Consider the following 15,207-nt stretch of genomic DNA (forward strand, 5'->3'; position numbering starts at 1 on the left):
ATAGCTTACATCATTTCAGAGTTAACAGTTTGGAGAAGAAAAAAAAAAAAAAAAAAAAAAGAAAGCTGAGTAAATCCCTATCACTTCAAACATAACTGAACTTTAACCACATTCAGCTGAGCCACAACAAGTCTCCTAAAATTTAGATGTAGGGTGCTGGGGTTTTGTGGTGGTTTGCTTTTTTTTTTTGTTTGGTTTTGTTTTAAACTCAGTTCAGTCAGGATTATACAAGAGAACTATGACTACCTACGAACAGCAGAAACTTGCAGGCCAAGTGGTGCTGAAAGGGCCCACTGATAGCTAAGGCTTTCCTTTAAGATCAAGTATCAGGGCAAGTGATGTCTTTCTTTAGTGGATTTACTAAACGTGGTTTAGAACTCAGCGTTAGACTCAAATTGAGGAGGGGGAAAGAATTATTACAAGCAGAGCCGCTCCCCCCAACACACACTTCAGCAAACATTCCTTCCATTTTACCTGTGAGTTGTGATAACACATGTCTTCCTTTAGAAGACTAAAACCTGTAACATCCAGAGATAAAACCTAAGGAAGCTTAATTGATTTTGGTGTAAAAACTGCAGCAAAAGGATACATTCTGCCATGGTCTTGATAGTCTGATCTTTCACGGTGGCTGAACTAGGGTAGCAAGTGTGAAATTCTTTGCGCAGATCGTAAAAGGAATAGAAGCAGTCTGACAGCAAGAAGTTCTACAACGAAGGCAAAAAGTTTGTTTTGTACACACACCATTCCTTTAAATTCCCATTAATATTTTTGGACTGAATGAGGCAGTCTCAAAAATCACATAGTTGCATGTCATCAGCTTGTCTATGATAGACCAGTTTAGTTCCTCTGTAACACAGTTCAAATTCCATAGCCTTACAGAATTAGATCTCTAGATGAGCAAAACCAAATAGCTTCTGAGGGGCAGACCTGTGCAAAACAGCTAGAGAAGGCAGCTGGGGGGGGGGGGGGGGGGGGGGGGGGGGGGGGATGGAGAGGGAAAGAAAAAAAAGAGGGGGGCATGGAATTACCTAGGTTTTGCTGCTTTAGAAATGTCCCCACTTAGGATACTGTATTTTCTCTTTTGTGGCTACATTGGAAAGCATAATTGTACCAAAACATGATAACAAAGTTTAAATAAATATTGTTACAGTGTACAAACTGTTGTGCATTGGATAAGAACTTCAATTATATAACATCATTAAACAAACATTTAAACATTCACTAGCACCTTGGCTTATTTTTTTCAATGAATAAACCAAGTAATTCTAGTTTAATTCACTACTATTTCTCTCAAGCTCTCCAACTGCTTTACTATATAAAAGTTTGTCTTCTGTCTAGCCAAACAGCACCCACCTTTGTAAATAAAGAATTGAGAAAAGTCACAAGATAATGCTTCTCAGAATGGTAGAAATAGCAAGAGCTAAGGTCTGAGGCTTAGTAACATTTAATGTGCAGGGAGAAATAAACTTTGCAAGTGAAAAAGTATTGAAGGAGAAAAAAAGAAAAAAGACAAAGAAATGCATTAAGAGATTCAACACTATCAGATCCATTCCTTCATCTGGCATAGGCAGTTATTTCTACCACAACATGACAGTGTTTGTTTTGGTTTAATCCATATGTTTCAAGAATTTAAAGAATTACCCACCAAGGGGAAAAAAAAAAAAAGTGTATCATCATGTTTGAATGTTAAATTTATTCGTGTTTCCTTACTTGCTTCATCCCTTCATAAACATGCGCTTTTCATAAAAAGGCAGTGTTATGTTTTAACAGAACACAAATGCCAAGCAAATATTTGTAGAAATTCAGCATGAACCGATAGCCTTATATAGGTAAAAAAAAAAAAAAAAAAATACAACTGATCAGTCAACTCCTTCCATATCAGCAGCTCCCATTCCTGCGCGGCTCCTGCAGACCCCGCTAAGAGGCTAACTCAACCCTGCCAAGGCGAGACCTTCTCCCTGCGCAAGGGAGCCTGCCCTTGCAGGAACTTAAGGAGTGGAAACTGCTGCTTTGTGTGGGAGTAGCAAATAAGCTGCAGCACCGCTTCCTGCTGAAGAAATGCAGATGGGGAACCACTGCCATTCCCCAGGACAAGTCACTGCCTGTGTTTTTACTCTGTACAGGACATTGACACACGGCTCCTACCAATTTCAGATCTTGGTAAAAACCCACGGCTCTGCACAGAACCTGTGTGTGATTTAACTCAAGCCTAAACAAAGCAATAGCTCTCCATCACCTCTGCTGAGGTTAGATCTCTACCTTTGCTTTCATTTCTTGAGACAAAGAATTCAGAAGACTTGTATTGTTCCCATCTCTATCCTGTCTTTCCTAATTTTCCTCTTCATTATGCTCATCAGGGAGTCCTCAAGTGCTCTAGCTGACTTCCCAGAGCAAGTGCCAAGAACTACTCCTCTATTACTCAGGGTTGAGACAGGGAGATCATCTTAAATATTGTCGGAGCACTGTAGTTCCCAAGGTTGACTCAAACTCACAGAAGCTACTTTCTTTGACATCCTTAAAACACAGTAAGTACTGCCCTTCTGCATCAGTTCTGATCTCATACCTTCTTAGATGTTTCTGGGTGGAGGACTTGTCTAATGAGTAACTGGCCATCACTGCAGAGTGTGTAAGAGCTCCTTCCAAGTACTTTCAAATCACTGGATACCAGCTGACTAAACTGAAAAATAAAAGTGATACATTTCATTGTACCGAATGATACAGATAATTTCATAAAGCAAGCACTTACCATTATTGCAATGCGTTGTTTGTTGGTTTGGTTTTTGGTTTTTTGGGGGGTTTGGGGGTTTTTTTTTGGCGGGGTGGGGGAGCAGCAGGAGGAGGGTGTAGATAAAATAATTCAGCGCTTTGTAACAGCTTTTGAAAAAACATGGTGGAGAACAGATTTGGGCTCCTGATAAAGGTAGGCAAATAAACTATATGCATTTGCAGAATAGAAAATGAGAACACCAGCAGTATGGTGAACGCTATGGCAGAATTATCAGTTCATATGAATGGTCATGGTATTAAAATGGTAATGCTCAAAATCTGAACTCACTAGAATAAAAGCTATGAAATATTTTGAAAGAAAAAACCTTTCAAGATCAATCACAACACTGATTTTGCAATAACCAAAGTCAAAGGTGCCATAGGTGAAAAAAGGCTATGCCCTTTATTTTTTAAATTTGAACTTCAAAAATAAAAAAGCTACCCATGAGGATTTACTAATGTTTCAGAGGTTATATGCCAAGAAAAGCCAAACAAATTCTGGTTTATACCTTCAAAAGTGAAATTATAATCAAGTCAGATCCAAGCCAATGAAAGTTCTTGGTAGAGATGCAGTGTTACAAACACTAGGTAAAACAAAATTATTCCCTAGCTGTAGAATGGATAACCCTCAACAGGTAAATAATTCTCAAGAGGAAAGGGCTCCATCTGTCTTGTTCAACATTAGTTATGTATGTTCCTTATACAAGTTTCTAGCCTTTTATTACTCCATACCGGTGTTAAATTCCTCGCTCATAATAGTCAGCTAACGTATTGTAGTACCTACATGTATCAAATCAGTAAACAGTAGCTTGTTAGCTAAATTTCAGGGGGACAAATAATTATTTTAAGGTTCATCCTTGGTGCTAATCCCTCCCAGGAAAGCATCACACCTCACAAACAAAACAATAATTAACATCAGGATGCAGCAGCCATCCACTGCTCTCAGCAAGAGCTTACAACTCCAAAACAACCACCCTCAAGAGCAAATTACAAGTTGACTTGAAGCTCAGACAACATCTTGATGCCGTCTTTTAACCTGTGTATGGGGGAAAAAGAAGAGAGGGTCGGTTTGTTTAATCAACATGTGTGACACATTACATAGTTACATCTCTGCTCAGGAAAGATGATGTTCTAATGATCTGATCCTGCAGTTACGTGGTGTTTGCTGCGTGAACAAATGTTGCAGCATCTGTGCTCCAAAGGTAAGGCTCCACGAGGGAGAAATCGCTTATTGAACATGATTTAGTAGGAACAGAGACACGACTACCCAGGCTTTATTTCAACCTACCTGCTCAAATTCAGTTCAGGCCCTTTTCTAGGCTTGGACAGCTAACCAGCATCCCACTACCATTTTGGGCTCAGAAATGCTGTAATGATGGCTACTACGTATCAAGACAGAGAACTGAGGGGCAGAGCTGGGTAAGGAGAGGCACGTACATCAGCATCTATGTGCAAGTTGATTAATTTGCAGATATTTATATACACAGATATATCTATAAATAACTTCTTTTTAATAGCAAACAGAAGATGTTTGAACCTTCAAGAAGGGTGAAATATCCCCCCCAAAAAACCCTTTACAAAGTAGATCTTTGCACACCACCAAAATACACAAAAACACCCCCCCCCCCCCCCCCCAAAAAAAAAACCCAACCAACAAAACACAAAAAAAAATGCAAAACAACCCAAAATCTTGCAGATTCAGAAAGCCAGTTTCCTCCTGACTGCTAGTTCAGGCTGTGTTCCTACTACAAGTTGAAATCTTGAAGAACCTGAGGCTATAAAACAAGTCATTATTTAAGGATGATTTAAAGTCAGAAAAATGAGATGTGAGAGTGCTCAAAATACCTCAGCTGATGTGTAAACACCAGAAAAAGAAGAAAATTCCCGAGGACTCAGAAGGAACCACTTCAGAAATGAAGTTCTGGGGACTGCCAGAGTCACAAACCAACAACAAATACTCTCACCACAATAACAGACACGAGGAGAACTGACTTCTTACTAAATGCAGCACCTTGTTACTTTCTGTTTTAACTTTTGGGCACAGTAAAGAGCAAATATTTGTAAAAAGGAATTGGAAATGATGATAGGAATTAGCCTCCAGAAGATATACAGGGATCCTTGCCAAAAGGAAGCAGAGTCTTACTGATGAATAGTAATAAAACACTCCCCAAGCCTTCAACTTTGTACCCTGTGCTTCTGAAGATGCACAAGAGCTCATGTAAAGAGTGCAGCTGGCGAGCTGTTTTGATCCGATACACGAAGAAATCCAACACATACAATTTGAGGTAAGCACCACCAAATGTACACAGTATCCTTCTTTCCCAGTAAAGTGAAAGACCTGCAGCTCAAAAGGTTTCACCCAGTTAGAAGACAAAAAGAGAAGAACATTTGGACAAGGGAAGAAATGCTCAAGCCAAACAGTGTAAGTCAAGTTGGTAAAAAAAAAAAACAATCGTCAAGGCTGTTGCACTGAAAATATTCACATTTTCCAGACTGTGTTCCCACACAACATACAGCTAAGATGACAGATACACAACACAACTATTTTCAGAAGCCCCTGGTGAGAAGACACCAAGAAGAGTGAAATATGGCATAAGGACACCAATAAGCCCAATACTTCAAGTGTACTAAGGTTTAAAGAAGGCGTGAGAAGCAGCATCTGTTTTTATTTTTAACTGAGCCTAAGTATTTGCACTGCATATTTATTAAACATCAGTGATAACATTCAACATTGCTAACTCCTTTCCAATGGGACAATTGACATATCAAAACAATCCTCTACTTTCCTTAGGAGAAGCTAGCAGCTTGAAGTGCCTTAAGATAAAATGCCACAAGGCTGCCAGGCCTTGCTGAGTGCTTATTTAGAAACTTCTATTTTAAGACCAGCCTTTTTCAAACTTTGGGGTGTACTGCTCCAGAAGAGGGCAAAAGGAGTGTGGGAAGAACAGTCGGGAGATCTAGGCAATCCTTCCTATCCGAAACAGCTCAGCTATCGCATGGGCTAACTGAGGAATGAGGTAGCAGAGTGTGAATGGGAAGATTCACCTAGGAGAAGAGCACGGGGCAAAACAGCAAGCGTAACACTGCCACAGAGGGACGACAGATATTTGAGATGAGCCTGAACAGGCTTCTTTCACCTACATGAGATGCCTCCAAATTCTGGAAAGGTTAAGTGTGAAAAACATAGCTTTGGACTAGCTCTCGTTGCTATAGATTACACTGGACCCTTAAGTCTTTCAGGCAATAGACACAGCCTATCACATGTATCAAAAGGAGTTAAAGCAACTAGTGCAGATGTGTTTATAAAGCCACACTGAAATACAATTAAACAATTCAGTGTTCCGTGGAAAAGCCATCTTCAGCCTCCTTTCTCACACTAGGAATTTCAGCCAGCATCTCAAAAAACAACTTCGAACCAGCATACACCCAGATGTAGCAAGCGAAGGACAAGTTAAGACTGGTGCCAGATTTACATTTAATTTTTCTGTTTCACATGTTGAACAACCTGTCCACAACTGTCATTTTGCAAATTCTATCCACATCTCCTTCACTCCGCTAATAAAAACCACCTCAGCTATTTAGCTCCCATCAGTCATCTTCATGCTGTCCTCCATAGCATTCCCCCACCGCAGCAAGCAAAGCTGCCCCACCTTAAGACTGCCTCCACCAAGCTTATAAACCCCGTGTCTCCCCTGTTAATCTACTCATTTCATAGCAACAGAGTTATACAGGAGTGTTAATTACCACTGTTTGCATCTTACAACCAGCCCTCATTTGGACTGCAAGAGCCACAGTGGAGGCATCACCCTCCACCCTTTATTGCTTATTCCACCAGATCAGTCTCTCTAGCAGAGCTCTAATGAATCATTCCATATTTAAAGGAATACGTTCAATAATTCAATACAGAGATTAAAAACTGAACAGAGATAAGAGGAAGAATCAAACAAGCTGCTCTGTACATTTACCTCCACAAAACCTAAAACAATTGTCAGAGAAAAGGTGGTGAGAGGAAAGGACAGAGTTTAAGCACCAGTTTGAAAAACTGGCTAAACAGGATTTTGGTCATGTAGCTGAGAGTACAAAGAGAGCAGAGACATGTTTCGCCAGACCACAGCTGGATGGGAGCCAGCAGGAGCTGCTGTTTGCTGCAAATGAATCCCAAGTGGCTGAAAAGGCACAGCCCCCTTCGTGTTGCCTTAACTATAACAGAACCTGTGGATCTCAGAGAAATAAGAAGGTTCTTCATTAAGTTCTTTCTAGAGTTACGATGCACAAAGCACTAAAATAAACCTCTGGCTGCTTGGATATTCCCATTTCCCTAACTAAAAATAGCTCTCATCCTTGAGAAAGGCCACTGCATCTGCACTGTATCTGTGCCTGATATTGTACTGAAATACTGAGATGCACCCATACTGTCACCAAGATACTCTGGGGAATTCTCCCTTTAATTTATCTCTAGGAAATAACAGACAATTGGCTGCTTCTTACTCACCAGACCTACAGCAGCTCCTAGTGTATCTTATAAATGAGATCCTTTCCCTTAGCACTGAACAAAGTTTCTCTGTTTTGCTTCATCCAGCCTTACTGACCCATCACAGCTAACAGCACCAGACAAGACACAAAATTATTCACAAAGCTTCAGAATGAAAGGCATCCTTGCAATTAAACCAGGTTTGGAACGCTACGCTAAGGCATAACATGAAAACGCAGAAAGAAGCTTAGCTTGCAGCCCACACTTAAGCTAGACATGCATCTATTCCCAAGTAGAAGATGAGTTATAAGATTTATCAATATTCTTTGCACAAAGGATGGCTGCCAGGATGTGGGGATGTGGTTTCAAATCAGTAGTAGGGACAGGCATGTTACTAAGTTGCCCAGAGATAACATTTTGGTGATTACTTGTTAATAGGTTATCAAGTTTCTGCCAAATTAGCATATCAAAAGTGCTCATTTTGACTTCTATGCCATCTTTAGACTTAAGCGGGAAGACAAATCACACCTGGTCCTGCCAAAAATTAAGACACTTAAGACACCAGACAGACAGATGATACTTGATTTGGGATAAAGCCTGTCAAAAGAATTTGGAAAGGCTTAGCATTCTAGATCAGTCTTTTGGAAAAAACATCAAAAAAACCCAAACAAAAAAACCCACAACCAAAAAAAACCCCTACCAAAACAAAACAAAATTATTCTGGAGTGACATCTCTTGGTCATTATTAAAAAGGAAAACTTTCAGTGGTAACTTAAAAGAAAAGTTATTTTGGCTCATCTAGGCTCATGTATTTTAATGTATTCCCTCGAGCTTAAAGAACTCTTATTACGAGTACACAACTGTCCTAGAGAAAGTGAAAATATACTCCACAGATCAGTAAAATACACTGTTTGAAATGAAAGAGGTTTTATCTGAGGCACATAAAAGCACGTGCTTACATCCATTTTCCTCAAACCTGTAAAAATTTAGCTACATGTGCGGGTTTTTTCCACATTCATTTTAAGAAATCAAGAATAAATTTCCACTCTGGCCAGCATACATCTCCATGTGAAGCAGAAACTAGAGATCTATTTCAGCTTTCTTCTGCAAATTATTTTACCTACCCAAGAGACTTCCTCCAGTAATTAATTATTAGAAAGAAAGGTGGAAGGTGGCATAAAAACCATTGCAGGCAGGCAGCTCTAATATACAGATATATGTATCTCTGTGCATATGTTTATGTATAGAATTATATATAGTGACACAAATTATAATACTAAAAATCTCATCAGACCAGCTGAGCTTTCATGTTTGCATATTTAACAATCCAGAGTATTTCTAAATTTTAAATCACTGTATTTCTCAACATTTCCTTTAAGCCATTTGTTACATTTTATTAGCATTGTGAAGTTTGAGAACTACAGCTTGCGGTCTATCAGATTATCACATAGAATTTAACAAAACAAATCAATAATACAACAAGATATGTACAGAATTGCACATATATAGCAGTGGTTTATGTTGTAGAAACAACTTAAGTAGCGACCACATAAAGCACTTCTTTTTCAGTCCAGAAACAGGGTTCACTCTTAAGCATACTCTCACACTTTGCCACTCGTGAATTGCCACTTGAAAAAGAGATGTTAAACTTTTCTAATTGCAGCTCTCCTAGCAATAAGACCACATACTTCACCCATGAACATCATATACACTGCCACTTTGCAACGCACATCACGGGCGCTTTGACTAAAGTCATACTGTCTATAGCCATATACAATATCCAGTCTTGCTTGTGTTTAAAAAAATCATCATGACTTACTAGACATCACTGTAATTCACTACATTAGAGTTTTAGACTGCCTTTTAGGTCTTTGGTGTGGGTCATTCTTTGCTTGTAGCATAAAGCATGTAACAATGATCTGTCTTCTTTCAGCTAAGAGAAGCATGGAAACCGAATTACAAACTCCAAAAACTCCGTACTACGCGTTCTGTTTCAACGGGCAGAGATATTGCAGTTCTTGCCGCAAAGCCTGATTTTATGCAAAGTCCTCTACAATTTATTGCCAGAAAACACAGAAAACCAATTGCATAGTTGCAGGTATGGTTCCTGAAAGGAGATCTCCAGGGGCTGAACACTGAAATAGGCTGCCCAGAGAAGCTGCAGAGTCTCTGTCCTTGGAGATATTCAAGACCCAGCTGGACACGGTCCTTGGCAGCCTGCTCTAGCTGACCCTGCTTCCAGAGGCTGGACTGGAACGACATCTATACGTCACTTCCAACCTCAGCAATTGTGTGATTCTGTAATCTCTTTTGGACTCTTGCCATTTTGCATACTCTGCAGCTACACTAAAGATCATTACATCAACGTCACCAGGGGTGGGGGGGAATCAAGAGGCGAGATGCAGCCAAAATTGATTAACAGAACTTTACTGCCACCAAACATGAAAAGATTGAAGCACCACTGAAAACCAAATATCCAAACAACTCTGAAGTCTCCCTTAAGACTTAAAGGCACTAATACAGCATGAGAAATCTCAAGAGTAACAAGCCACAGGTTTGCTATACAAAGCTTGAACACACACAACATACCATGACATGTCAGCTTTGGGAAATATTTTCACCTGGACTTTGTGCCTCAGATCCTACACCCATGAGGGTTTCACATTTATTTACAATACTCTCCAAGGGCAGTTTTCTGCTCCTTCAGTCTTCAAACCCTAGTGATAATGTCAGCCTTATCCATGCTATGGAGGAATTTAAAGCATGTCAATACTACTGGGAGGTGCACAGACTGCATTTCAGCAGTATTTACAAGTATGATAACCCTTTATTGTGCTAGGTAACTTTTTAAACAGAGAATCCTATAGTAAGCCCTTGCCTTTGTTCATCTGTTAACTGCTATTCCACATATCTGATAATGGATACGTGGTGACCTTGTACTGAAATTGCTGGATGGAAAAAAAACAGTGCAAGCCACAGTGCAGCCACAAGCTGCAGCTATCTTTTTTTTTTTCCCCCTTCTAGCAAAATAGGGAAAAAATACTGTATTTAGATACTATACAGACACAAACATGAAAAAGAAATTGCCCCTTGATTTTATTTCTTTGGAAGGAAAACTTGCAGAAGATGACAGAAGCAGCGCAGGTCCGCTCACTAGAAATGTTCAAAACCAGTATGGCCAGTCTGATTTCTCCTATTAAGAGGAAAGCAATTTTTTGCTCCACTGAACACTAATGCCTGAGATTCGGTGACTAAAGACTAGCCTGGACAAAAGCATGGTTTTCATTTCCAACATGCCACAGACAATATAACTGCTCAATATGACCAGTGAAGTTCTGTATCACCTTATGCCTCTTGAGGTACTATGAGCTGTATTAAACAACTAAAGGAGTAATCAGTCACAATGGCCACCCTAAACATACATCTCTCTCGAGTACGTATTTCCCCAAACCAGCCAGCATTTCCACACAACTTTGGAATTTGCTCTCCTCAGTCTCAGGGAGATGAAGGACGTGGCACTGAGCTTCAAGCACCGTGACTGTCCTCTCCTCAAGTATGTTATGCTGCTTCTTATTACCTACTAATCTTCTTGTCATTTTGTCTTCTGTCCTGAACAAAGGTCCAACAACAGCAAACCAGGTGGTACCACACACCCTGCTGCTTCTGCTGCTGTTCCAAAGCAGCTTCATCTACACTGGGTGCCTGTATAGACACAAACTCATACTGTTGCCTCTCTCACAGAAGAGAAACCAATTATTTTCCACCCATGGCATAAGCTAACAAAAGTAACAGGGTTAAGGTCTCAACTATCCTATGCTTGGGGTTCTGTCACAGAATTCCAAATATCACAAAACTTCAGAAGTAGTCATTTAAAAATACAGAATTTTGTTTGCATCCCCTTTTATCTTTTACTTTCTTGGGAAGCTGAAGTTCCAGGAGGTAATAGCACCCTGTCCCCTGTTGTCCTCCTCACTGTCATCACAGAGGTCACCACAGAGTTCTCCACACAGCCCATGTATACCTTGATTGCAAGAGTTCAAGGGAGAAAAATGGAAGGTACTCTTCAAGTGTATCACATCCTTCCATTCAACAAAACATAGAACAGCACTTTAGAATGAATCATGCTCCTTCAGAATTACACAGAAGGACTGGAAACTAAGCTTAGGTGAGGGCAGCCTACAGCTCATTTTCTGCATAAAAATAAGTTTGTTTAGCATGGTTCAGCAACAGGCAGGATACGTAATACAGAAATGGAGCAACAGTTGTCAAGCTTTATCTGCCCAGTGACAGTTTGTAGAGCTTTGAAAACAGACCACTGTGACTCAGGACTGTCTTAAGGGTGAAACTTCCCTATTATTTCTTTTTCTTTGGCTCATTTAAATTGGGCTTAGGTCTTTGTGGGACAAAGTAAATAGCTAACTAAAAGTTTTAATTCTTCCTAGGAAAGAATGCAAAAATCTAACCTTCTGCCAAGACAAAGATCTGTCCAAGCCATGCTACTTGAGCATTTTATGACCATTTTTGATTAATTATTTCTTAGATGGAAGTTTGCAACACCAGATTATTTGCATGCTTTCCAGCTATGGTATCTACAGCATCTAATTCAAGTAATGCATTAAGCATAAAAGGCAAGACCATGGTTCAGACCATCTAAATGTCACAGCAATCAGGTCACAGCTTTTATCTTCAAAAGCACAATCAGTTTTAATAAGAGAGTGTTGAAATATGCAGAGTACTCCATCAAATAAGCTACTTGAAGTTACCCTTGTGTAAGATAAGGCACCCCAGTCCAGCAACATAAGAATTTCAGTTTCTAGACTTGCTTTACTACTATATTATGTGTCAGGAAACTGCTAAATAAGGAAATACTGAGATAAAATAAATTTTCACCTTTAAATTTAACTGTATGAAAGAGCCCACTAGCTATCAAAAACAAACAAAAAAAACCCACACAAAAAAATGTGTATCTTGCAGAATACCTTCATATTTGTTAGCATAGATTATTCATGAGTCTGCCTTTAAGCAAAAGGAAACTCTGAATATTAGTAATGCAAAACAATCCATACTCTGCCAACCTTTTACCTACATTTCAAGCAGGATTACATTGGTGCCTCACACTCCTCACAGGCTGCTTGCTATCAGCTCAACTCACACAGCAAGTCATTACAGCCTGAAAGACAAGGTTGAACATACCTTCCAAACTCTAGGTTTTAATTAACACTGACTGCTATATTTCCTAAAGTCTTGATTTAAGCACAAGCTCTCTCACACAGTGTTCTATACCTCCCCCACTCCCACTTACCTCTGTTTCAAGGACAAACTTTCATTAGCAACGTGATCTTTAGCACTGGCTCTATTGACTGTAATGCATGGTACTGCTCTATTTGCTCAACACTACCTCATTGTTTGTAGTGCAAGCTTAACCAGTTGTAGGGGAATAGCCAATACCTGCAAAATTAAAGCTTTTTTTTTTTTTCCTGTTGGGTTGTTTTTCAGGGGTTTTTTTTGTAGTAATATCCAAGGAAAGTAAGAAGACATAAAAAGAAGGAAGACATACCTATTATCCACCACTCAGGTTCCTTTAAGATTCTTTCATATTCCTGCCTTTCCATTAAACTTAATACTGTAAAATCTCATAGGCATGGCCTTTCCTGAATAACAGCCTTAAGATTCATGAAGTATCTTTGCTTATATAAGAATCCAAGTGATTCTTGCTCAAACCCTTACAAACATCAGCAACAAAGTCAAACTTTTATAAACTGTCTCTTCTCTGATTCAGAAATGGGGAGTTTTCCTTTTCTCATTCAACAAGCTTTCACGAAAACATGGAAAAGTAGTAGCAGATCCCTAAATCAGCTTGCCTTTAATCTGCAAAATTTTAAAACTCACAGATCAGGCCAACAATCCCATACATGAGGAACTGATCGTTTGGGGGGGAAAAAAAAAAAAAAAAGAAGGAAAAATGAGTGTAAGAAATTATCATCTCTAATATTTTAACAGTTCATAACTGAGTAACATCAAGATTTACACTTCCAAGGGATTAAGACCTGTCCAATACAGAACAAGGACATTAACAGTGACATCATTTAGACATTGCTTCCTCTTACAGAACTACATCTTCTCTTTCAGGTAGTTCCTTGTTTCCAAAGTGTGTTCATTATGACTGAAAAGACTTAGGCATTCTCTGGAATATAAGGCAAGTCACACAGCTTCTTGTAATCAACTCTCAGCATCTGAGGTTTATAGGAAGAGGGGGTTCAATTTATATTCTCTTTTATTTCTTTAAGCATACCACAAGAGCAGCAACTTTTTTCTCCTCCACTTATATTTACATGGTGCCATTTCACATGCTTTAAGCATACGCAAAAGTTTATCCTGTAAGCAGTTTAATTCTGCTCTAAGAAATAACATCGGCTAATACACTCGAGTAATCAATCAAACAAACCCCCAAACTCTGTCATAGTCATATTCTTGTGACTGCTATGTCTTTTCCAGTTCTCAATCCCATGCATCCCGCTCCAACAGTTATTTGATTCAAGATGTTAGATGTGTTATACACTGTTTTGTGTCTCTCTTCAGCTGCCAAGAGGTCCTAAATTAACTTTCAGGCTTTCAGGTACACAGCTACAGTAAGATTTGCTCACAAAGCAAAACCCCCACAGTGGTTTTTGCACTTTTATTTCCCAAGTTGCATACTGTAGCTCTACTTTACTCTTAGTGCAATTCACCGCAACAGAATTACTTAGCAGGAAAGCCTCTGTAAAGACATTTAATTTCACACACTGCCAATGTCTACACAATTCATTACAATGTTAAAGCACATGCTTCAATGTCTCTAGAATTAGAACCAGAGGTTGGAAACACCACTAATTAAGTTTTTATTTCACTTCTGTAAGAATGATAACTTAATTCAGAGACTGCCCTAGAGCTCAAGTAATAGAACCTTTTCTTTTAAGCTAACAGGTGTCTAAGATCATCACAGAAGCCAAGGTTTTGCAAGAGAGAATAGAGCTGTTCCTTAACCTTAAAATTAAGTTTCTTTCCAACATTTTAATGCTAACACAATATCCACTTCTCAACACTTTTTGCCCCTCTCTGCTCGCTGCAGCTTAACAAAGAAGGCAGCAGGGGGGAAAAGAAACTAAAATATTTTAAAACAAAATTTTAGGAGAACCAGCAGGGTTGTTTTTTCTGTGTTTTGTCATTCATCACAACTGGTGAGCATTTAAATTTCAATTCCCAATACCTTTTGTGTAATATTTATCTTATAACTCACACCTTCACAGCAGGGGGAACTAATGAATGAAGGGCAGATTAGTAAAGCCACTGTTTACAAACAAAGCAAGAACAGAGTCTATTGTATATAAGTATATTGGGGTAAGTTGTGAACAGTTTAAAGAACATCAACACAGATTTATCAGAGCAAAGCACTGATAAAATGGCTTGTAGAGCAAACATGACTTCTGATTCAGTCATGTTTCTTAGGACACACACATGAAGAAGCCTTTCAGAGTACCAATATTTTCCTCCTTTCTTGAAATAAGGCTGCAGCTAACAGAAATTGATCATGATGGAAAACAACATTGTATCTCTGCAGTTTTTATGCAAAGCAGCAACTATTACAAAGAAAAAAATAAAGCTCTTCCAGAGCAGACAGGAGATGGCAAAGATATGAATGCAAAGTAGGAGAATTACTGTTTATGTTTCCAATTAAGAGACACAAAAGTTCCAATTTTAACCACAGAAATTATACAATAAAACAAGGTTGACATAATGTTGCTAAAAAAAAAAAATATTAATCTCCAAGCAGCATTTTCAGTTTTGGCCACAGCACTGCTTTGCTAGCAATATCAATTCCAGGATCTATGCATCAGTCTTAAACCTAACTGTTCAGCAAAGAAGTGCTGCAACACGTTGACAGAGATGTTGCCCTCATTTGACAGCACTTCACTACCCAGGTCCTTTGGTGT

At 39.1% G+C, this 15,207-nt stretch overlaps 1 protein-coding gene across 5 annotated transcripts in view; it reads right to left on the bottom strand.

Annotated features, from left to right (window-relative positions):
- ESRP2 (epithelial splicing regulatory protein 2) overlaps positions 1-15,207 on the bottom strand; it is a 59,829-nt gene that overhangs the window by 23,388 nt on the left and 21,234 nt on the right. For all 5 annotated transcript variants that reach the window (XM_056360765.1, XM_056360768.1, XM_056360764.1 and 2 more), the window contains 2 exons: positions 2,564-2,677; positions 590-704 (listed from right to left, as the gene is read on the bottom strand). In XM_056360765.1, the coding sequence (XP_056216740.1) occupies positions 590-704; positions 2,564-2,677 (229 nt within the window). The remainder of the gene's footprint in view (positions 1-589; positions 705-2,563; positions 2,678-15,207) is intronic.

Source organism: Falco biarmicus, chromosome 15 (genome assembly GCF_023638135.1).
Source record: "Falco biarmicus isolate bFalBia1 chromosome 15, bFalBia1.pri, whole genome shotgun sequence".
NCBI classification, from domain to species: domain Eukaryota; kingdom Metazoa; phylum Chordata; class Aves; order Falconiformes; family Falconidae; genus Falco; species Falco biarmicus.